This window comes from Colobus angolensis, unplaced genomic scaffold (assembly GCF_000951035.1).
Source record: "Colobus angolensis palliatus isolate OR3802 unplaced genomic scaffold, Cang.pa_1.0 Scaffold12, whole genome shotgun sequence".
Classification (NCBI taxonomy): domain Eukaryota; kingdom Metazoa; phylum Chordata; class Mammalia; order Primates; family Cercopithecidae; genus Colobus; species Colobus angolensis.
This window is the reverse complement of record NW_012113141.1, coordinates 10,572,710-10,597,503: the sequence shown is the minus strand read 5'-3', so window position 1 is coordinate 10,597,503 and position 24,794 is coordinate 10,572,710. Positions and strand designations below refer to the sequence as shown.

The window sequence follows — 24,794 nt, the reverse complement described above, 5'->3', positions numbered from 1 at the left end:
TACTTTCATAGCTGAACTTTCCTAAATATTCCCCATTGTAAATGGATCATTAAGATTCTTGTTATCTTCTAGATTCCAGGCTGGTAAGGAAGTCCTGAGCTGTACATGACATGTCTAAAATAGACATTTGAGGTAGGGCGCGGTGGCTCGTGCCTGTAATCTCAGCACTTTGGGGGCTGAGGTGAGCAGATCACTTGAGATTGGGAGTTTATGATCAGCCTGGGCAACAGAGCAAGACCCTATCTTTACAAAAACCAACAGAAAATTAGCTAACTGTGGTGGCATGCCTATAATCCCAGCTATTCAGAAAGTTAAGATAGGAGAATCACTTGAGCCTGGGAGTTCAAGACAGACTGGAACAATATGGGTTCTCCAAGGTTACCATGATAATGTACCTATGATTGAGCCATTGTACGTCAGTCAGCCTGGGCAACAGAGCAATACCCTGTCTCTAAAAAATAAATAAAATAAAATATAAAATAGAATGGACATTTGCATTACTTTGCAGCCCCTTGGCTTGCCCCAATCATATGGCTTCAGTTAAGTTTGGCTTAGAGTTCCTGACCAGTGGGACCTGTGATTTCTGCCTGTAATCAGACTTTGCTAAGACTATCATGATACCGCCTATCCAGTCAGACTCTAGTGATCTTGCAAAACTGTGATGGTTTATCCACTCCAGTCCCCAGACTAAACCTCTCCCTTGGCTGGTGGAGGTTCCCTTCAACATCCACCCCACCACGTATCCAGGAGGACCTCTGTGGGTCCATCTCTGCTTGCCCTGAAGGAGCAGCAGCTGAGATATACAAGCCTCTGCCCTTTCCACCACCACCTTCATCTTAATGGGAACTGAAGTGGGAGACCAATATTGCATCCAGGGCAAGTCACTTTTACTTGCTGTGAGACGCCAGGCATATGACTTAAGCAAAGAGTTTCAGAGAGGTTATCTGAAGAGACTCAGGTAGTGAGAACAAGGGGTTGTTGAAGGATTAGGTGGGATTACATAGGCCACAGAATACTTTATATTGGTTACATCCTAATTTACAGATATCATATGGCACTTACCCTTTTATAGTGCTTACCATGGGTCAGATTACTTGGCCCTTCCATGTATCATCTCCTTAGATATCAAGATAACTTCATGAATCAGGCACTAGCTCTGGCCCCTCAAAGGCTCTGGATTTTTAATTGTAAATGCAAAATTGCTACATTGTCCACGACTATTTAGTTATTTAGTGTCTGAGCTGAGTAAACACAGGGCTATCAGAGTATGAATCTCACATGGTAGATATGTAGGTGTCATGGAACCCAACAGAGATAACTTTGGATGGGGGTCTTTTTGGGCATTCTTCAAATCATGCCCCGTGAACAACCATTACTCTGCCTCCAATGAGGTCACACCCTGCTCTCTATATTAGCATATTTTTGATGATATCTCTAATAATTGAGGATGCAATAAATTCTAGTTCTCTTCTTCCTGCAATAATATCCTTCCCCAAACTATGGCCCTAGAATCTTCAAAATTCTCGAAAATATTTCTGGTAAATAAATGTTTCCCATTCACCATCCATCCCTCATGCTCTTGCAGGGCCCTCCTCAGACACAGGCTGGCAGAAGCAGATCTCCTAATACCGACTGCTGAGTTAGAGGCAGCTTCTCCCCATCCATCAATTCTAACTGCATTCAAACATTTTCAATATGTGGGCTCCTTGATAACTTTCACTGTATGGAAAACAAAATGGAGGGAAATGATTATTGGCACAAAACGGGGAGACCATAAATCTTCAAATCAGATATAGGACAGATTGGAACAATGTGGGTTCTCCAAGGTTGCCATGATAATGTACCTAATAACTCTCCTTGGGCAAAAAGGCAATCTGCTTTCAATCAATCTCGCTTTTTTCTGAGCAAAAATACCAATTACATTGAAGGAAGATTTTTTTCTTCCCTTTTTGATAAAGACAGCTCTCCACCCCAGAAATCACGCTGTGGCTAACAGATATATATTTTCAATTGTCTACAATGGTATTGGATAGCTAGCACCAAATGAAAAAAGTCAATCCTTTTTTTCTCCTCGCTCTTGCCAACATTTGTCTACTTCTTAAGAGAAGTGAAAGTTAATTAAAGGCTTAAGGGATAATATTGATTGCATTGGAATATATTTTATATGTACCCAGCACATTTTCAAGGAAGAGAACCCTGACTTTTTCTAAGGCTGAATAAATCAGCCAGCTGAGCTTTTGATTCAAAGGTGAGAGGGGGGAACTCATCTTTTCCCCTTGCACTTCTCACACATCTTTCCTAGGGATGAATGATTTCAGGAGAGGAGGAGGGATGCTGGCTGACGTTCATTCAGTTCTTTGCATTCTGGGTAGGAAGAATGAATGTTCAGGCATTTCCCCAGACCTATCATTGATTTGAGTCTAGCTTTGAGTAATAACCAGGCTTATGCTGGTATAGAACTTTGAACTTTACAATGCCTGGCACAGGAGGCTGGCTAGATGGTCTTAACCTCTCAGCTTCCTCCTGCATTGAATGGGAATAAGTACCTTGCCCACACCCTTGGTCTCAGAGCAGGGAATCACATCTGGCTTACTTTCACATCCAAGTGATGAGAACAGCCTCAACCACCTATCTGTCCTGTGGAGATACCCACGCATTGGATTCACGTTGGCTTTGCTCCTAATCTTGGAAGTCTATGCACAGAAGACATTAGAATGGCAAAGTAGCCCTATTGTCAGTTGCAAGGAAGTTAGGTCAGTAGGGGAATTCTGTTTCTCATTCACTTCAAACATATTTGGCAAATTCAAAGTCTGAAATCTTATTCCGAACATGCAAATTTATTTGAAGTATTTTGTCCATGTAAATGTACATGTGCCACAAGAAACATTTAAAAATATATGATAAAATGCATATCATCCAAGTGTTCAATCTATATTGTGTATTCTGATATACTGTGTGTTACACTATATTAGCCTCATACCACTCACCATATACTAATGAGGGGGTTAGTCATATGGGCTTTGGGCATAAAATTTGGATGGGTGGCTAAGGGACCTTCATCAACCTAGCAGGAGAGCAAAGTGATCATGTTAAGATGTCTCTTCTGAAGTAGCTCATTGACACTCTTCCCTCCCCTTGGTGGCTGCTGTGTGCCTGATTGCTAAGCACACCACCGTAACAATAACAGTCTATAATGGTGATATTATTAACTGCATCGTGCATATTATTGATTTACTCTTTGTTCTGCATCATTATCCTTTCACCAATGAGTTTACTGCATTATTCTCACATACTTAGTCAAGCACCAAATTACAACGAAAGGGCAGGCTCTTATAATGGCATCTAATGGAACATTGCATAAGCCATCATCACTGCCTCCTATTATGAGCCACCTCCAGCCAATGAGCTTTCTGCCTTATTGGAATGTGCACAGAGCAATTATGAAGTGCAAGGGACATAGCCATTCTAAATTTTACCCAGGAAATTACCATGCTGCATGTTCACCACCTGCCCAAGTCTCAACGTGCAGCTAGAGATTCAGCTTCTGTCACTATCAGCCTGGGGGGCACAGTGACAGGAGTCGAGCCTCTTGCTACGTACAGTCTCTTCACTAGAAGCCAGTGGTTTTTATCTCCACAGTCAGTCCCCGGGTTTTTGTTTTGTGGCTGACTCTTGCATCAAATGCTTACTTCTGACTGCGCATTATGTGGCACATATAAGTGGCCAACAAAGTCATATTGGTCCAGGAGCCCAGAGCGGTTGGAGGGACTGTCAGTCTCAACAATTGTGGAAGAGGGGCTCATGTCTTCCGTGTGAGCCACTACTTCCGGAAAGAGAAGTCCAAACCACCCTCAAACAAGGCGAGCAATTCCAGCCTCATCCCTTCCCGGCATCTCCCCATCTTGAGGTAAATTCCTTTGGCTCTCCTGGAAATCCCAGGCACCCTAAGGAAGCAGCCCTCTGGGAACTCACAGTCAGCCGGCATGATCTTCCATTCCATAGGCATCCCAGCCCCATTTAGCCCTGAGTAATGCTCACTTACTGTAAAGTGTTACATGCCCCCATTGTCGGAGGAGTTATAGTGGAAAAATGCAAAATTTCCTTTTTACTGCTTATGGCCAGCAGAGCCTATAACGTGTCAGGCCGCACATTAGCCACCCTGATAAAAGTCTGCTTTCTTACACACAAAATCATCGTTTCAGCAAGATTTGTTATCTCATTACCTGATAAGCTCTATGTCATAAACCAAGACTCATACAGTAAATCTCCCCGGAGTACGCTTTGTGGGCAGAAAGGGAGAGATATGAATCTGCAAGGGACTTGATAATGCAGCATTTAAGCGCAAGCATAATGTCACTTATTGTTAAATGCATAAAACCACTTGGCCAAACGGTTGGGCTTTTAATAGGATTTTGTGCAGCATCAGGTGAGGAGCCATATGCCTTTTCTGTCTAGGAGTCTCTGAGCACCTGCTAGCACCGCTGCTTTGCCTCACTGCCCTCTGGGGATGGGAGCTGGGCTTTTATGGAGGCGGAGGGAGGAGATGAATGTTTCCCCTGCAGCTGCCTGGCTTCTGCTGTCTTGCCAGGGGGTGGGATGTGGGGTCCTGTCGTGGCGCCTGGCCTGATCTAACTGGCCTCTCCCATTCAGGCACATTGTGGTCTGCGGACACATCACTCTGGAGAGTGTTTCCAACTTCCTGAAGGACTTTCTGCATAAGGACCGGGATGACGTCAATGTGGAGATCGTTTTTCTTCATAAGTAAGAGCCTCCTACTGCTATCAGACCCTCTGCCCAACCACACACACTGCAAGGGACTCCCTGAATGTCTATAAGAGTGGAGATCTTGGGGGAATGGCACTGGGGATGGGACCAGAGTTGAATAAGCCATGATCCCTACTGGCCTCATTGGAGAAGATATTGCAGAACCAATGGAAAGGGAAGCAACACACTGGTTCAATGATGAGAGCAGAGCTTGCCTCTGTGGAGGCACTTCTGGGACCACATCCGAGTTTATCTCTGGAAGAAATAATAGGGGAGCTCACTGTGGGTCCAAGTCATCATCATTGTCCCCTTAATCTGGCGTGTCCACAGTGTCTGCAGTGGGATGATTAGCTGTATGGTGTGGATACGTTAGGAGTGCAGAAGTGAGTTGTTGACCAAGTAAGACACCAACTTAAGAGGAAGCAGGACAGAAGGTAATAGTAATAACAACTGCCGCTCCTAGGAACCCCCAGCGTGGGACCCTGGCCAGTCACTGTGCATACAGGCTCCCATTTACTCCACAGAGTAAAAATACATACTCTGGACTCAGATTCCCTGATCTGAATCCTGACTCAACCAACTACTGGCTGAGCAAGTTACTTAACCTCTCTGTGCCTCAGCTTCCTCATCCATAAATCATGGAGATGATAGTAGTTCCTACCTAGTTGGGCTGTGATGAGAATGAAATGAATTAATCCATATGAAATGTGCAGAGCAGAGTCAGGCATGCAGTAAGTCTTCAATAAGTGTTAGCTATCCACCTGAAAAATAACATATATTTGGTTGTATATTCCACTTAGGAGGTAGGTCTTATCTTGTGTGTTTTACAGGGGAGGAAAGCAAGGTAGCTCCCTTCTACCCAATGTTGAGGTTTTCAACTTTGCCTAATCCTCTTTTTAGGTAACAGGTAGTCTGCCCCAGGAATGGAGAGAATGAGGGGGCTCCACTATGGTGACATATGTGGTACTGTAGTTGTCTTATGGAGATGGGGCTGTCATGGGACCAGTCCTGGTACCACATTGCAAAAGTTCAGGACAAAGCTAACATGTTTGTGTTGGCTCAACATGCTGGCTACCCAGCACTCGGTCCTACTCTGAGGTTCCACTGAGGTCGGCTTCCCTACAAACTCCCTGCTTTGTGGATCACCGTCCTCTGGCATTTGCTCACAGAATGCTAGACTGCTGACTTGTCACCATGTTGGGGCACTAGCATTTTTCTTTTCTGCACTGATTTCTCCAAACTTTGAAAAAACAGACCAGGCTATGTTAGCACAGGAGCAGGTACCCACAGGTTCCATTCAGTGCTTAGCCACTGATTACCTGCTGTGTGGCCCATCCTCTGCTGAGCATTTTTGGAAAGTTCACTAGAGGTGTAGGGTGTAGGCTGTGCCCCCATATGGGTTGGGCATTTCAAGATGAACACACATGCAACCATTAGAGACAACATCGACCCTGTGTTATCCAAGGGATGCTGAAGTCATTTTGATCAGGTGGCAGAAGTGACTGAGGACATCTCTTTCAAGGAGCATCAGTCTATGGTATTATCCGGACAGGCTTCTGAATAAGGTATGACTTATCATGGGTCTGAAAGACTGGTCAGATTCGCATAGGCAGCCACTTTCTCTCATCCACTGCTTTAGTTTGAATAAACAAGCTGGGAAGGTGTGGTTGCTCATGCTTGTAATCCCAGTACTTTGGGAGGCCAAGGTGGGCAGATCACTTGAGCTCAGGAGTTTGACACCAGCTTGGGCAACACAGTGAGACCCCATCTGTACAAAAAATAGAAAGACTAGCCAGTCATAGTGGCACATGGCACATGCCTGTAGCCCTTGCTACTCTGGAGGCTGTGGTGGGAAGATGGCTTGAGCCTGAGAGGCAGAGGTTGCTGTGAGTCAAGATTGCACTACTGCACCCCAGTCCCTGTCTCAGAAAAAAAAAACCTGGCTGCTAATGCTTCCATTGCTAGGATTCACCTTTGTATTTCTAACGTCTATCAATGTCAGACTTATAGTAGATAGCTTAGTTAATTAACCTCTTGAAGCTCTGGGTTAATAACATACCTTCCTATAGGGTTGTTTTGAGATTTAAATGAAGACTCATCAAGGCCAGGCGTGGTGGCTCCGCCTGTAATCCCAGCACTTTGGGAAGCCTAGGTGGGTGGATCACTTGAAGCCAGGAGTTCAAGACCAGCCTGGTCAAGGTGGCACAGCCCTGTCTCTACTAAAAATACAAAAATTAGCCTGGCATGGTGGCACATGCCTATAATCCCAGCTACTCTGGAGGCTGAGGCACAAAAATCGCTTGAATCTGGGAAGTTGCAGTGAGCCACGATCCTGCCACTGCACTCCAGTCTGTGTGACAGAGATAGACTCCAAGTAAAATAAAATAAAATAAAATAAATAGTATTTATTTTACTTATTTATTTATTTATAATACTGTTTTACTATTATTTATCTAAAATGTTGTCTGCCATATAGTAAATGTTAGAAAACATTAACTATTGTTATTATTATCATTATGGACTTCACAAATGTTTGGCAAGTGTTGTCTTAGCCCAGTCCCTGGCATATAGTAGGTTCTAAGTAAGTATCATCTCCCAGTACCTCGCACAGTACCTTATGGATAGTCTTTTTCATCTCTGTAGAATTAACAAATGAATAAATAGGTCACTTGTTTAATCCTCGTCCTCCAAAGAGAAAGGTATCAGTACAGCCCAGCACCAAGAAGTGTGATGAGTCGCATATACGTGTGTGAATCAAGAACAATAATGAGAGAAAATTAAGTCTGTCTGTGGCTGCTCAGAGTGACACTTTTTGATCCAGGCCTTGGGGGATGAGAAGTCCATGAGACACAGAAGCAGAGATAAGGTTCATGATGGAGGGAACAGCAGGATGGCTCTCCCAGGGGAACCTTCGGCTAATCCTTGATTGTATTAGTCAGGGCTCTCCAATGAAACAGAGTCAATAGGAAACATATGTATCAATATATCTAATACAGATATACATAGGTATCTATATATTGATGCATCTATCTATCTCTCTATCTATCTATCTCTAGAGAGATTTATTAGGAAGAATTGGCTTATTTGATTACAGAGGCTGGGAAGTCCCACTGTCTGCCACCAGCAAGCTGGAGACCCAGGAAAGCTGGTGGTGTAATTCAGTGTGAGTCTAAAAGCCAGAGAGTCAAAGATGTCAACCCCAGTCCAAGGATAGGAGAATGACAAGAGATGCCCAGTTCAAGCCAGCAGGCGAGAAGGAAAATGGACAAACGCCTCTGTCCTCTGCTTTATTGTTTTCTTCAGACCCTCAAAGGACTGGATGATGCCTGCTCACACAAAGGAGGGCAATCTACTGAATTCACTGATTCAAATGCCATTCTCATCCAGAGACTCTCCCAGACACACCCAGAAATCACACTGGATCTGGGCACCCTGTGGCACAGTCCACATAGAATGAGCCATCCCACTAGTGGCGTGGCCCAGCTTCCCTATTTATAAGATAGGAATTGCATTCATACTGAAGATAAAACATTTGCCCTGAGGTCTTGGCCTTCCTAAAGCCCATGAACCTCTTTCTTTTACCGTGGTACTCGTTTGGTTTTCAGTTGGGCTGGGGTTTTACTTCTCTTAAGTGTGAGTCTTTTATTTATGGCAAGCAAAAGGGCGACTGTAGGTCACAGCCTCTCCCCTGAGCTCCCTGTGGAAATTAGAGAGGAAGGCTGAAACCCCCAAGTCCATTAAATTAATAGTGATTTCTTCTCTCCCTGTGTAGCATCTCCCCCAACCTGGAGCTCGAAGCTCTGTTCAAACGACATTTTACTCAGGTGGAATTTTATCAGGGTTCAGTCCTCAATCCACATGATCTTGCAAGAGTCAAGGTAAGGAGGAAGAGGTGACTTCTGCTTTTATTCCATTTGGTGGGGGGCTGGGGGAATTCCTGACTCTGTGGTGAGGGGACACACCTCCTACGTTGGCCACGAGTCATCTCCTAAACACCTAATGAGATCAATTACATACCAGCAGCCTTGACATCACCCTTCCACTGGTCCCAGGACCTCCTTCTGGTGGCATATGCAAGACTACCTATAACCATCCCACACTTGGACTGGTCATAACATGAAACTTACTTTGCTGGTTTCCTCAAAATCAGCTACTCATCAAGGAAGTAGACCAGTTGTATGGACCCAGTAGTCTTTATTCAACGTAATAATCGAGTAATTCCTATATTGAACACTTAAGTTGGACTCAATATAGCTCTGACATCTCTTATTTACATCTGAAAGAAACATTAGGCTAAAATATAAAATAAAATTTTACTAAGCTATAAAACATTTCAACTTTCTTTTTTCCCCATCTAAGACTCAGGGTGTAAAACTAAACATACAGTTATCTGATACCATTGATAATGGGCGAATCTTTTTTTCCGGAACCTGGTAAGTTAGAACCTTCTCATAAAGCACACCTGAGGCTTAGAAGGGAAAGGTATGAGGCAAAATGGCATCTGCTACTTTACCTGTGTAATACAGATTTTATAAGTATGCTCAATATTTGCATGCCACGGGGTGTACCTTAATATAATGAATCCACTGAAGTCTAAATGCTAACTGTGGTCACCGCATAATTCTGTAAATAATATAATTGGCCAAGATGAATAATCCAAAAGGATTTGGATAAATTCTTTCTTTGAATTGTTAGAGAAATCAGAGACGATTTGTGACATACCATAGAGGATATTATGGCCTCCCTCAAAATCCAGGAATGATCTATTAAGTACAGCATACCAAGTAGGACAGATTGCAGACCTGAACTAGCATAAGAATTCTTATGCTTATAGAGTCCAGTTAATCTTAATATTATCCAGACATAACCCAAGTCATTGCTTGTGTAAAATCTTATGAGAATGTAGGGACAAATATTATTGTTCGTGGACCTAATTTAAATGCAAGCAATCGTTAGCACATCAAACTCATGGTCCCCTCTAAGGAATAAACCCCTGTGGGCTCATGTTTGGATAAGTCAGTAGGTGTATTTGGAGTTCAACTGTAACACATCATTTCATACATAGATTTGTTGTCTTTTAAATATCTGAATACTAATTCAGTACTAAGCAATATGGTGATGTTATCTGATTTAGAGCTCTGATCTCTTCCTAGCCTATAGAAAATGAAGACGTGAAAAAGGTCAGATGAAAGACTTCGGAGTGTACATTTCTGAATCCCCAATACTCAGTTAACTTGCTAACTGGAGAGAAGAGATTTAGCCCACCCACCTCCAACTCCTGATAGGAAGAATTAGGATAATGGTGCAGATGGTTGAGAAAGAAGTTGGGGAGGAGACTGAAAGGCTTAATTAATTGTTATTTAAAGAAATGTGGAAATCCTACAAGTAAGCAACGATGCCAGATGAAAAGCATAATTACCAAGGTACATGTTGTACCCTCCAACAGCAACAAGATGAAATGTTTATACCATAACAAGAACTTGTAACCTACACTTTTGACAAAAACTATAATTTCTCAGGCTCTCAGGATTGGTTTTTTTTTTTTTTCTTTGCAAAGCACCAGCTTCCCCAAGAGCTGTCAACAGAGAGAGACTACAGTTGAGCATGGCTATTTATATGTTTGTGTTCTGTGATTTTTCCTTTCGGTGTCTTAGATAGAGTCAGCAGATGCCTGCCTGATCCTTGCCAACAAGTACTGCGCTGACCCGGATGCGGAGGATGCCTCGAACATCATGAGGTAACTCTTGGGGCGCTGGGGAAGGCCCTGGACTTAGCAGTCTGTGGCCGTTCACGGCCCTTTTGGGTCTTCTGCAGAGGACTATCTCTGTGAGGCCTGTTTGCCCCACAAACCACCCTACAACTCACCACCTGCATAGGCCTGGGGGAACCAAGTCTGTCTGTGTGGGTTGGGACAGTGGCACACAGGGTGTCACCAACAGGAAGCTCACCCTCAGCAGGTGGCAGCTCTGGGGCTTACAGCTGGCCTTGGGTTTGAGATTCCTTGAGACAGAACTAGAAAATAGATTGAGATGGGTGCTGGCCTGAATTAAAGTACCATGTTCCCTAAGGGAAATGGGCCTGAGATATCTTAACTAAAGGCAGATGCCCCCAGGGGACATTTTGCAATGTCTGGAGATGATTTTGGTTGTCATAACTAAGGGACCGTCCTGCTGGCATCTGATAGGTAGAGCCCAGGGATGCAATGCACAGGGCGGTCCCCACAACAGAGAATTGTCTGGCTCAGAATGTTAATGGTGTTGAGGCTGAGAAAACCCTTATTAGGGCTTTCCAAGTATGTCTACAGCATATTGATTCCTATCACCCCAGAGGGGAGTTTAGCGACCAGTTAGGCTGTTTCTTCCAGTTTCCCAAAATTAATGTTCTTTCTTGAAAGCCTTTTCAGTGCTTTTAATACTAATATGCATCTCTGAGATAACGTACTATAGAACACTTTCCAAACCTATTTGACTATAAGGCTCCACTCCTTTCCCACCTCCCCCCACCCTTTTTTTTTTTTTTTTGCAGAACATCTTCTAGGAGAGGTCACACTGGGAAACACTGCCCAGTGTTTTTTGTGCACATGGGTTAGGCCCGTCAACTGCTAATCTCGGCCCCAACTCCAATACTTTATTCTTTTCCTAATTCAGAAAAAAGCAATTGTTCAGTTTTTGTTCCTTGCATAAACCCAATAGTCACAAGGCATTTTGCTCCAGGTAGTTAGAGGCCCTTTGGAATTTGTCTTTTCTCTAGAATAAATTGCAGATGAGTTAAGAGGGCTGAGAGGAAATGATAAAGGGAAGCTTCTGGAGAGATGAGCTAAATTCAGTGGGATTTCGGTCCCACTGCACTCCCAGAAACTTTTACCTAACTATGAACACCCATCTTTTGGGCCAAATATTTCCCTTCTCCCTGTGGCTTGGTTTACTGCCTCCTGGGAACTTACCTGAGGTTGAAGGTCAGGAAGTTACCTTTATGTCCTGACAATGTTTGCATCACCTTTGTCTTTGCTTTCCATCAGTGGCCCCAAGTGACAGGAGCTTCCCCATCAGTGAGGTGGGGGAATTCCTCCAGTGCATCTCAGAGGAACCAGTCCTCCCCTAAGCATCTGGTCCTTGTGTCTGGCAGGCAACATCTGGCACCATCTTCTCTTGCCACTCATTTTCCTTTGGCAATATGCTTAGTGAGGTCATTTTAAGGAAGTTGATGCGTGAACTCTTCTAAGCATTGGGCTTGCCAGGCTGTGGAGAGAGGGTGGAACAGATTCTGGCATCACACCTGGGCCCATTCCCAAATCAGTTACAGCTGCACAGTGGCTACACCAGAATCAGGCTTGGATGTGTCACTTGTTCCTTTCTTTGAAGTAAGAAGGATTTTCAACTTTTGACACCTTTTTCTGTCATTGGAAATGATTTAAAAAAAAAAAAAGTAACCCTTTAAGGAACCTGGCTTCACTATCTTCAAAATTCCAAATGGAAAACCAAAAGAAGATGAAGCTTAACGTTTTGACTCCACAGAGATGTTTGGGGCTAGCTACCTGAGTAATAGCTTTGAAATGGGTGTTTCTGTTAATTGTAGTATTTTATTTAAACCCTAACTGTGGTAGGGTTAATATGAAGACACATAGGTACTAGGGTGACTGGCAGGATGAGGAGGCATAGAAATTACTGGTCAAGGGCCGGGCACAGTGGCTCACGCCTGTAATCCCAGCACTTTGAGAGGCCAAGATGGGCCGATCATGAGGTCAGGAGTTTGAGATCAGCCTAATCAACACCGGTGAAACCCCTTATCTACTAAAAATACAAAACTTATCTGGGTGTGGTGGCGTGTGCCTGTAATCCCAGTTACTCAGGAGGTTGAGGCAGGGGAGTCGCTTGAACCTGGGAGGCGGAGGTTGCAGTGAGCTGAGATTGTGCCATTGCACTACAGCCTGGGCAACAGAGCAAGTGAGGCTCCATCTCAAAAAAAAAAAAAAAAAGAAAGAAAAAAAAGAAATTACTGGTCAAAGGTAGTATCAGAAACGTAATTAAGTAGAGCCAGAACTGAGGCCCTGGCAGCAAAAAGAAGTGGGAAGTTCAGGGTTAAAAATGGGCTTTGTCTTTCTCTTATTTGTATAATCCTCCTTCCTCCTCAGTTTAATGAGACCAATCTGCCTCCTTTGAAATTAAAATGTCAAAGATCCATTTGAAATGAGCTAATGCAGAAAACTGGCTGAAGCTGTGAACTGCAAGGCAGGGCTGACAGAGGCTCAGAGTCCTTGAGTTATAAGCATGGGCCAACACAACACTGTTTCAAAAATAAAATGAAATCCTTCAAGTGCAAAAACCCAGGGTGAATTTGTGCTGGGAGAGGCTTTAGCGTGATCCATTTCCTAAATTCATAAGTTGCAGCTTTTCAGATAAAGCTGCTCCCTGGCTGCCTTCTCTCCATTTCTGCACTAAAGGGGGTGAAGTGGGGAGCACTGCTGGGTGGGAATTTTGTGGGGGCGTCATAATAAATGCACTTGCATTTCTGATTAGGCTTAGGAGGTGGGCCTTTCTGTGGAATTCCATTCTTTAGCCTTCCTTGTCACAGAAGGAAATGTACAATGTCACTTCTGACAGACTCGGTAATGACAAAAACCATAACTTACACGTGGAGAGAACTTTTAATGATTTCAAAGCATTTTCACATCTGGTCTCCCATTTGCTGCTCATACCAAGCCTGTGAAGTAAATAAAGCAGGTACTGTTGCTCCCAGTGTCCAGATGAGGAAACAGGAACAGAGAGCCCAGGGTTTTCCTAAAGGTCACGCAGTTCATTAGTACAATAGCTGTGACTGGAACCCAGGTGTTTCCATTCATCTGCCCTCTGCCACTCCCTTTAGCACCATGATTGATGTGGGGAGGACATGTGAGGGCTGGGGTGGCTGCAGGCCATGCTTAGCATTGAGTTTGGACTGAGGGCAGATAGGAGACAATTTTCCACCAGATTGTGACCCCCCGCAATGCCTTGGCACTTATTTTTAACCAGCGTTTAAGTCATCATTTTCTCTATTAGCTATGGAAGGCTGAGTCCTTGATCTCATCCTAAGAGCCCTGCTTAGAAATCATTTTTTGTGATAGTGGCCAAGTGTGTGTCACAATTAGAACCATTTGTCATCCTGCTTGTTTGATTTGTCATTGTTGTGTCAAGTTGTTAACTTGGAGAATTGAACTCAGCAGATTATTTTGGGCTAGTCCCTAGGGTGTGGGAGATTGCAAACCTCTGAGGCCCCATGATTTGGGCTTGCTTTCGATGTCTGCTTAGGCAATAAGCTGGCATCCCCTGCTCCAGGCCCCCCACTCCCCAGCACACACATGTATACGACCCATCCCCAGTGCATTCCAGGGGGCCGTCACATTTTTCATGCCCGGGACACAGACTGCGGCTGTTTTGTGATTTTGTTTTCGCACTAGCAGGAGGTATGGTGGTGGGAACACTGTTTCACCTGGCTCAGTGTCTGCAACCCCTCAGGATAGCCCTGGCTGCTGGTCCTGATGCAGGATAGTTGAGCCCCAAATTGGGGCTTAGCCCGTGAAGGTTTTTAGCTTCCCCCAGGAAAGAATTCAAAGACAAGCTGGTGGTAGGGCAGAAGGAAACAGCTTTATTGAAGCAGCAGTATTACAGCTCCGTGACTGCTCCTGCAGAGGGGGCTACACGATAGAGTAGCAGCTCTGGGCAGTTCTGCTGTCATATATATATATATACCTACTTTTAATTGCATGCAGATTAAGGGGCAGCTTATGCAAAAATTTCTAGGGAAGGGGTCGTAACTTCTGGGTCATTCGGTCATTGCCGTAGAAAGGCAAGTCCCATGAGCCCAGTGCAGATAGAAGCAAGTTCTTTGAGCTTTCTTTCTCTCTGTCCACCCTGACACTTAGGTAATCGTATTAAAGGGTTTCCTCTTTCATGGCCTTCTTTGTTCCTTCCCAAAATTGTATGTAGTGAGAGATGGAACTGGGACTGGAATTCATCCATGCATTACAACTTGCTTTCAGGAAAGGACCTGGTATGTGCCTGTAAAGTTATGTCACTATGAACATATTCCAAGAGATAGTTGATTTCATAATTGGACAACGGGCTTGAAATATGAAGCATTTCAATCCCCTATGATCTAGTAATAGTAATGTTCTAAGGCTAGAGGATATAGGGAAGCTCCTGGGTGTTGCCATGGCAATTGTAAACTGACAGGGCACACTACTGGGCGTGTCCAGTGGAAAGTTACTTCTCCCCCATCCCTGTTTCAGCTAGTCCTCAATTTTGTCTGGTATCTAAGCCCTGCCTCTGGAATCAAGTCCTGCCTCCTACCTCAGTCCCATGGGTACCCCATTTGGAGATAATAAAATTGATCTTTTGGTCAGACACCATGCATAAGGCAGACCTGTCTCAGCGTTGGTTCTTTCTTTTTCAGAGTAATCTCCATAAAGAACTACCATCCGAAGATAAGAATCATCACTCAAATGCTGCAGTATCACAACAAGGTAGGAGTGCAAGAGCCCGCTCCAGGCCTGAAGATACATCCACAGGTCCAGCCTCTTCTTCCTCATTATACAGCCTCACACACATACACACTCGCATGTTCACATGTGCGCAACTCAAAGACCTGGGTAAAGAGATGTGATTGTTAAAAATCTTCCTGGGACATTTCCTTCCTTCCTTCCTTCCTTCCTTCCTTCCTTCCTTCCTTCCTTCCTTCCTTCCTTCCTTCCTTCCTTCCTTCTTTCCATGGAGTCTCACTCTTGTTGCCCAGGCTGGAGTGCAATGGCATGATCTTGGCTCACCACAACCTTCACCTCCCGGGTTCAAGCGATTCTCCTGCCTCTGCCTCCTGAGTAGCTGGGATTACAGGCAAGCGCCACCACGTCGGGCTAATTTTGTACTTTTAGTAGAGATGGGGTTTCTCCATGTTGGTCGGGATGGTCTCGAACTCCCGACCTCAGGTGATCCACCCGCCTCGGTCTCCCAAAGTGCTGGGATTACAGGCATGAGCCACCATGCCCGGCCCATTTCTTTAGTCCAAACAACGTGTTTGCATTTGGTCACTGGATGGATGCTCCTTCACGTACTGATTCATTCATACGGGAAGTGTCTATTGGAACCTGAATTTCAGAACTATTGATGTACTCTTAGATCCCATCCATACTTAAGTTACAACAACTTTCATTTGTATGTGCTGCAGTCATTTATTTATTCAGTAAATATTTACTGAACACCTACTGTGTGATTAGCACTCTCCCTGACACCAGCAGGAATATCAGTGAAGGAGAAGCCCTATTTTGTGTCCTCGGGGATTTAGCAGTTAAGGTGTAGAATGCTCCAGGCAAGTGAGCGATAGGATTTCTCTATCTGAGACCAGGTGAACTAGTGAGTGCGTAATGTGCTCTGTAAGAGTGTAATGTGGAACACATTTCCAGAGTCAAGATGAGAATTTGCAGAGTTGAATCAGAAAAATAGGAAGCTATCCAGGGATTAAACAGAAAGGAATTTTCCTTGTGTTATAGCTTACAATGGGGGATTGATTAGAAAGAAGACAAATGTCAGAGTCTATGCCGTTTCCCTGTGATTACTTCTCAGTAAACCAGAGTCCAGTGTCTCATTCAAAGGCAGTGCTCCTTCTCTTGTCCAGTCAGTAAACTTCCAAAAAAACAGCTTTAGGGGAGGGAAGGTGGCACCTTTCTCCATTTGATGCGGTACTAGTTATATCCTTAATGAAGCCTAGAAACCGGAGGCTGCACAGTACCTGGATCCAGGTGTCCTGTCTGCACAGAATAACTCCCTGCTGGGTTATGAGTGACAGTGTACCCCCTCTTATGGGCCATATTCCCTACAAAATAGGCAGTCAGGTGATGCAGAGAAAACCCCATTCTGCCAAATGCACCAGCGCCATGCCGTTATTTCTTAATTGCTGGCAAATGCTGGCCCATTTTGCTGTGTGGAGGCCCATCAGAGGCTGTCACTGAGTGGAGCCTGCTGTCGGTGACTGGCCCACCACCCAGAATGGCTGACTGCTGCCAGCCACTGCCCAGCCCTCGGCAGGTGGCTGCCTTGCAGAAGGTGTTGTTCTCCAGCCAGCAGATTTGGTGGTGGGCACCCAAGGTCACATTTGCCTGTTTGTCTCCGGAAAACAGTGTCTCAAGGACACTGAAGAGATAAAGTGAGGATATTGGTAATGCACAGGCATCAAGCTGGAAAAGTTTTTGATGGCAGCCCTTGTAGGTGGAGGTGAATTTTATTAGCAAGGCTGTGACTGGTGACAGCTCCTGCAGCAATGAGCTCTCCTTCTTTCATTTGTGATCTGAAATTTCATTTAGTGTGGGAGTGCTTTAAGCTGTTGTTTAGATTTTTGACTGAATTTAGATTGAATAGGAAAATTAATGTTGTATGTTTAGAAGGGGTTGTCAGTTCCTTTTTTTCTCTTTCCAATCAGTACTGATGCAGCGTCTTCAAGAAATTGAGGAGGATTTTAGCTCTATGGTTCTTGTCCAACTCAAAGTAGCTCAACTGGCCTAGGATCCAGACAGTCCCTGGTCAGTAATCACATGATCATAGCAACCTGAATGTCTTTGGCAAACCTCTGTGTTGTAATTATTCAGAAACAATGAGGAAGATATCAACCAATTCATGATTATTTGCTTAAAACACGTTTTGTTTAGAACCATCCCAAACTATTTGAGTTTTGGGGTCGGGCAGAATCACTTACAGATCCTTGGATGATTAACAAGGACACAAGGAATAGAGTGACTTTGACACAGGACATTTTGTTGTTGTTTTTCTTTCATATCTCTCTTCTAGAGAAAGAACAAAACGTCCACTCATCATTGTTTGTCTTTTATTCCTTGTAGAATTGCAAATGGACATTCTTCACCCTGCTTCACAGTTTTGCTCTGTTTCCTGAGATGCTTCCTACTCTTTCAATACATTTTCTTCCTCTTCCCTTTCAGCATTTTTTTTTTCTGCCTTTCTTAGCACTTTTTGCTGCACTCATCTTAGATGCTTAGAGATCTCCATGCATTACAAGTTGCTTTCAGGAAAGGACCTGGTATGTGCCTGTAAAGTTATGTCACTACGAACATATTCCAAGAGATAGCTGATTTCATAATTGGACAAAATCTTGATATATGAAGCATTTCAATCCCCTATGATCTAGTAATAGTGATGTTCTAGGGCCTAGAGGGATGTAGGGAAGCTGCCTACTTTCTCTCCATGTAAAACTGGCCCTGAGTTTGTCATCATCATAATTCTAGACATTTGGGTCATATTTTATGGTTTTAAAAGAGCTTTGACATCCATTATCTTCTTTAGTACTCATTGGACCATCTGTGCATTTTAGCATCCCAGGGTAAATTCGGAGCAGGGCATCTGAGCTCTGTGCAGACAGCGTAACTCTCCTGGGCACAAATCATGGCCACCACTCTGCAGCCAGTGAGCGGAGAGACAGAACAGCTTACTGCCACCGACTCTTTAAATGGAGCCACAGCCCATTGAGTGGTTCTTGAGAGTAGGCATTATAGAAGGGCTGATGCTCTCCAAACTGTATCTTTTAATATCACTAGAATTCTTGGAGAGAAACGCTTTCATGCTGGCCATCTTTTTCATGCTGGCCCTGCATCTTCTGATTTGAGTGTAAATGGCTCAAAGCTCTTCAAGGAAAGATTGGTTTATAACTTCTTGGAAAAGTGTCACTCCTGATGATTTACCTGTCACTGGATTTTTTATTTTTCCCAAAGACTCTAGTGAAAGAGGCCTTTATCTCTGGAAACCAAGTCCCATGAGCCCAGTGCAGATAGAGGCAAGTTCTTTGAGCTTTCTTTCTCACTGTCCGCCTGCCACGTGGGCAATCATATTAAATCGTTTCCTCTTTCATGAACTTCTTTGTTCCTCGTGGTGGCTTCCCCAAATTGTATGTAGTGAGAGATGGAACTGGGACTGAAATTAATCTCTCCTGGTTGTCCAGGACAGCCTACTTCCAGTTCCTTCTCCATGGGATGAGGGAGGGGTGGTGAAGTAGCAGAAATGAAGAGCAGCCAGATCTGCCAGATCTGCTCTTTATATTCTCCAAGTTAGGGAGAGAGGATTTGCCTCCAGACTTCTGGGCACTAACACTGGCATGTTTCATCAGACTCAAATTACTTTAAATGGAAAAGGACGAAGTTTCCAGAAACAAAGGATTTACGTTCCTGGGTCAGTCTCCTCTCTTTCTTTCTTGCACAGAGATTTCCCTCCAAGCGTTCAGCAGGTCACCCTCAATCCTTCCCTGCATTGGAGAAAATGCAAAAAAAGAGGGCAAAGAACCATGACATAAGGAACAAACTCAACTTTTCTATGTAATCACATGGCCAAGTGTCAAGGTGGACAGTGAGAAAGAAAGCTCAAAATATGCCTACAGAGTTCAAACCAGACAGGGCCATGGGGGACCCAAGGATGAAATGCCTGAGCCTCATACCCTAGGTAGCACATGCGGATAGGAGACACTTTCTTTGAAAGGTTTGGCTTGTTTGTTTGAAGTTGCCATGAAGGTTCGGAGGTGTCTCTTTAGGGCTTCAGCCAAAAAAATCTCCTTCCACACACAATGCTTGACTTGTTCATTACTTAAACTTAATTTCTCCTCATTCTTCTTAGGTTCTCATATGATGTTACTGCAAATCAGTATTTCTCAAGTTATACCAATATGTTCTCTACAATGCCCAGGAAGTAAAAGGGAAAGTGGCCATCTGAAGCCAGTGGAGAGTAGAGAAAGGAAGGGATAAAGGGTAGGGCTAGTTGTTGGAATTGAGTCTGCAGTGTGGGGAAGGTCCTTTGATAGCTTGACAGCAATTACCATTTGTTGTGTCCCCTCTATGAGACTATTTTAACCATGCTCTCATCAGGGAGGGCACAGTCATCTCTCCCTGGAATAACCACTTTTGGCTTGGGATGCACAAGATTGTCATAGAAGTGGATTTTGCCAGAAGGAATTTCACAAGACTGGTATTTTTGAAAGCAGAGTGTGGAACCCTTGGACTTATTTTTTGTTTTCACAATGAAATCTTCCATCTTTCTAGTTCAACTATTGTATATTGTTCTGAAAGTGAAGGGAAGACTCCCTTGGTGCTCCTTGTGTTTGCTGAGATGTGCAGAGAAATAACAACTCCAAAGCCATAGAATCTTGGCATTAGCAGAGACTTAGAAGGGCTGTCTGATTTAACCTCCTATTGCAGAGCAAACGTTCTTTCCATAGTAACTTGGAGAAATACTTACTGAGTCTTAGGGACAAAGACCTTTCATTTTTTAAGGTAACCTTCTCCGTTTGGTAGATAAATTACATTCTTAGGAAGTTCATTTATAAAACAAGACAAAAATCTGCTTTCTTGGAATATATACTAGTCAGTCTTAATTCTGGCTTCTAGAACAAAGCAGTACAAACCTAATCTTGGACACAGCAACACCTGAAGTATTCAGATGTAATCATCCTGTCTCTGTGAGGACGAGAGCCTTCTTCAGGCCAAATATTACTGGCTCTCTTAACTGTTCCTCAAAAGATCTTTTCCAGACGCTACCTCCTCTTGTCTTTGTCACTTTTCTCTGGAAGTTATTCAGTTGATCATTTTCCCTCTTTAAATCTGACTGAAAACTGGATCAAATACTCTGGAACTAGTCTGACCAGTTCGCAGCAGAATGAAATGTTCATTTCCCTTGATCTGGAGAGCATTTCTGACAAGTAGACGCTGGTTTTCTCTGTAATGTCACATGGCTGGCCTAAAATTTGAGGTTTTAGTTACCCACACACTTACATTTAGCCTTGTGTGTTTTGTTTTCTTTTATTTGTCTCCTGCCTGCTGTCAAGCTAGGTCTTCTCATTTTGAATTTATATAGTTGATTTTTTTTAACCTAAATGCTGTACTGGACATGAAAGCCTTGTAAATCTTTTTAGTTTGGTCTTTTGCCGATTTTTCCAACTCTGGAGAACCTTACTTTGATTCTTTCATCCAATGTCTATGACTCTCTGCTTCATGCCACTTAAAAATAATTGGATGAGCATGCCTCTGGGTCCTTGTCTCAGGGCCTGACATAAGGGTTGAATAGGATCAGTCCATTTGCAAAAGATTGGAAACGTCGACGTTGTGATTCACCTGATGTTTTAGGCCAGTGGTTCTCAAAGTGTGGCCCCTAGATCAACAGGATCAGCACCACCTCCAACTTGTGAGAAATGCCAAATTCTCCAGCCTTACCCCAGATCTACTGAATCAGAAATGCCAGCGGTGGGAGCGGGGGGTCAGCAATCTGTGTTTTCATAAACTGTGCAGGTGATTCTGATGCCCGCTCCTGATGCCTGGGAGTCACTGATCTGGAGTATTGGAAAGGCAGGTAAAAAAGAAATGGAAAATATAGAGGCATTTGGCACTCTTACGGTCTATTTGAGGACTCAACCTAACCATTTAGCTAGACATCCTAGTAATAGTAACCCCGGCTGATGTGTCTGTCACAAGAGGAAATTCCCTCTGGGCTCTATTTGGCTAAATGGCAAACCCAGGGGAGGACTTGGGCTTGGTAGGTGCAGAAGCAACAGTTCAGAGAGACTGAAGTGTGATGAGCAGAAGAGTTGCATAAAACAGCAAACATCAGACCCCAGCACGGGAAAAGAAGGGCAAGACTGGATGGCCCTGAGTGGTCGGGCAATGCTGCGTTTCCCAGAAGAAATGTTGAACAATCGAACATTTAACAGAGCGAGGTCTCATACCTGCTTTTCTTTCCCCAGGCCCATCTGCTAAACATCCCGAGCTGGAATTGGAAAGAAGGTGATGACGCAATCTGCCTCGCAGAGCTGAAGTTGGGCTTCATAGCACAGAGCTGCCTGGCTCAAGGCCTCTCCACCATGCTTGCCAACCTCTTCTCCATGAGGTCATTCATAAAGGTAACGTCTCGTCTTATTAGAGCACATTAGCTCAGGATTCCATTTGTCGTGGGGTTGAGTGGAGAGCACAGCTTAAACTCAAAACAGATCGACGGGCTGTAACCACTTGGGTTAGGGAGAAATTCCTTGTTATGGATTTGGGCATGAAGCCAACTTCTTTCAAAATTATGTTTTTATTTTTATTTGGCACATCCACGGACATTAAATGATTGTTCAAAGCACAATCCCCTCTTTTTTTAGATAAACCACATGTTTATCTATCAACAAAGCCTCCGCTGTTAAAACAAAAATATGATTTATATACATTCCATATGGCAAAAGAGCGCCTAAAGAAAAGCATTATCATTCTGCTCTTTTATATCAAGTGGCTGGTGGACCTCTCACTGTGTGGATAAATGCAGACCATGTGTTTGTGCTGAAGCCCAAACCCCAACAACATAATTCATTTATTTATTTCTGCACAATCAAGGAGGCCAGCAGGACTGACATGCCGCGGTTGTTTGAATGGAGAGCGAAACAATGTACTGAGTCCTCGGCAGCAGTGCCCTTTGCACGGAGAGAGAGGCAGTCTCAATGTGTTCATGTCCTTGTCGGAGCTGGCTGGGCAGCCACTCCAAAGTCCCCAAGGTGGCCCTACCTGCTGCACCAGTGCAGGCAAAGAGAAAAAAAACCAACTCTGTCCTCCCAGGGTGGGCCAGGTTAGGATTGTGATTCCAGGGCCTTGCACTGAGCATCCAGCCCCTACGAAAGAGGCTTCTGGAGCCTGGGACAAGTCACTCCAGTCCTCATCCTTAGACTGTTCTTAGATTAGGCAGTCAAGGTGACAAACCAGGGTGTAAGACAGGTCTAGCTTGGGCCTTTCTGATATGGCATGGGAGGCAGTTAGCTATGGATCTGGGCTAATATCCTTCCTCTTATTATGTAAGGAGCAGAATTAATAGCTGCCAAGGTGGAAAATTACATCCTTAGGAAGTCCATGAGTCAGCACGAGGTCCGTACAGGAGGCCAGAAGCTCTGCAATCAAAGGTGTGAGACCTCCTGCCTTTTGCTGTCATGTGGATGCCTAATCCACTGCCATGTTCCTTGATGGTGTTGAGGAAATGGCCTAGGTTGCAATAAGAGGGATGGGTGGGAAGCATGAGGACACAGGTGTGTTAGTGCTCACCACAGGCACCTGTGAGTGATAGTATTTAGAGCAGGAGTTTTTCTAGGTCCTTACCTGCCAAATCGGCCTTATGTAGCCAACTGATAGTTAGCATTGCTCTACATAAAAGAACGAATTGCTTTGGAGCTCCTTCAATCACTTTAGCAACACTAATAGCAAGGGATACCTTGATTTAAAAAATCCTTCTATGCTCATTATGAAGCCAAAGGTCTCTCAGCTCAACAGAACTCTGAGCTCAGATCCAGCTTACAAATAAAGACATTGCATTCCTTTAAGTGTCTTCTTTAATCCAGGCTGCTCTTGTCCTGCATGGGTGGAACTGAATGGAGGTGGCAGGGAGGTCTGTATAGCTGTGTTTAGAGACAAGACCCTGAAGCCAGATGTAGCCATGTGTCTCCCAGGGATCTTATTTTCAATGTGAGAAGCCCAGACTCAGGATAGAGGACTGTCACCAAGGGAACTTCTCTGGCTCTTTCAGTCAAACTCTGGTGGTTTTCTTCCAGGGCATGGCCCATGGGACCAAGCATGTGGTGTGTGGAACTGTGCTCTGCTTCCTCGTGTTGATGTAACATGGGCCTTGGCAGGGCCCCACCACAGATGGGGCCCCTTGACATGCGTATGTTTTGATTTTGTGGTGCCTGCATGGTAACTAGAGCTGTCTGTCAAGGAAATTAATAAAATGGATGTGATGCTGATTCTTCAGTGCTATTAGCAGCAGGAAAAACCTCTGCCCAACTTTCCTCTGGACCCTGATGGGCCTCACCTCTAAAGCCAAGGACGTCCCCTCCAGCTCAACTAATCCCATTGCCAAGTTCCTATTTAGGAAGAGCTTGTGGGAAAGGTTGGGCCTGGCCCTGGTGTAACTGAAAACACATTTTCTTCCAGGGGTTATGTTACCACATTATTTCTGTATAGGACCAACTCCTGCTGTTTGGAAGTAGCTCTCTGAATGTGGCCTTTTGACACTGAGATGGTCTTTGTGTTGGAATTTGCTAAGGTACATGACCTGGAAATCACAAGACTTCCCTTCATATATTTTTCTCACTTAAAATAGAAACGTCTTATTCACGTGCTCCCCATTCTACATTGCTATCTTTGTGTACTCACCTCCAAATCCCAGATCTTTGTCTCCTTTGGGTCATGGTGAACACCATAATGGTACTCTCCTTGGCATGTTTTATGTATTATCTCCCATTCCAGGGATCACAAAGCCCTCACTTATTTTTGTTGGGATAGAAAAGTAAACCTACAAATGGATTATTGTTTACAGAAATTGCTTTCTTCTCCAATGACCTCCGTATCCTATGACGGAGAATTCATCAATATTTCCATGGGGACAAGCAGGCCTATTAGGATGGACAGGGAAGGGATGAGGCTTTGGCAGCACTTGATCCTTTGGGAACACTTAGCATTTCTGGAAGGCCAAAGGTAAAGTGTTAGCTCACTCTGTCCCTTGCCCTAGGCCAGTCGTGTCTGTTTTTTGGTGCTGCAGAACCCCTGCTAAAATAAGAGAAACAAGATTATAACAGCAAAGATGTGGCACAGGCAGAAGCACAGTGACTATCCACTGGGCTTTTTAATTTAATATTTTTTTTTTTTTGTAGAGATGGGTCTCCCTATGTTGTCCAGGTTGGTCTCAAACTCCTGGGTTCAAGCAATCCCCTGCCTCAGCCTCCCAAAGTGCTGGGATTATATAGGCATGAGCCACTTCCACTGGGTTTTTTATCATGTATGAGACCAAAATGCCAAGACTGAAAGTGGGGGTGATATGTTTAATAAAAGGACTGGCCAGGCGTGTTGGCTCACGCCTGTAATCTCAGCACTTTGGGAGGCTGAGGCAGGTGGATCACCTGAGGTCAGGAGTTCAAGACCAGCCTGGCCAACATGGTGAAACTCCTTCTTTGCTAAAAATGCAAAAATTAGCTGGGCATGGTGGAGCATGCCTGTAGTCCCAGCT

At 44.2% G+C, this 24,794-nt stretch overlaps 1 protein-coding gene across 16 annotated transcripts in view; it reads left to right on the top strand.

The window, feature by feature from the left end:
* The window catches only part of KCNMA1 (potassium channel, calcium activated large conductance subfamily M alpha, member 1), a 762,545-nt gene that overhangs the window by 549,286 nt on the left and 188,465 nt on the right, over nt 1-24,794 (top strand). For all 16 annotated transcript variants that reach the window (XM_011928774.1, XM_011928767.1, XM_011928759.1 and 13 more), the window contains 5 exons: nt 4,651-4,761; nt 8,537-8,642; nt 10,419-10,501; nt 15,193-15,262; nt 21,517-21,672. In XM_011928774.1, the coding sequence (XP_011784164.1) occupies nt 4,651-4,761; nt 8,537-8,642; nt 10,419-10,501; nt 15,193-15,262; nt 21,517-21,672 (526 nt within the window). The remainder of the gene's footprint in view (nt 1-4,650; nt 4,762-8,536; nt 8,643-10,418; nt 10,502-15,192; nt 15,263-21,516; nt 21,673-24,794) is intronic.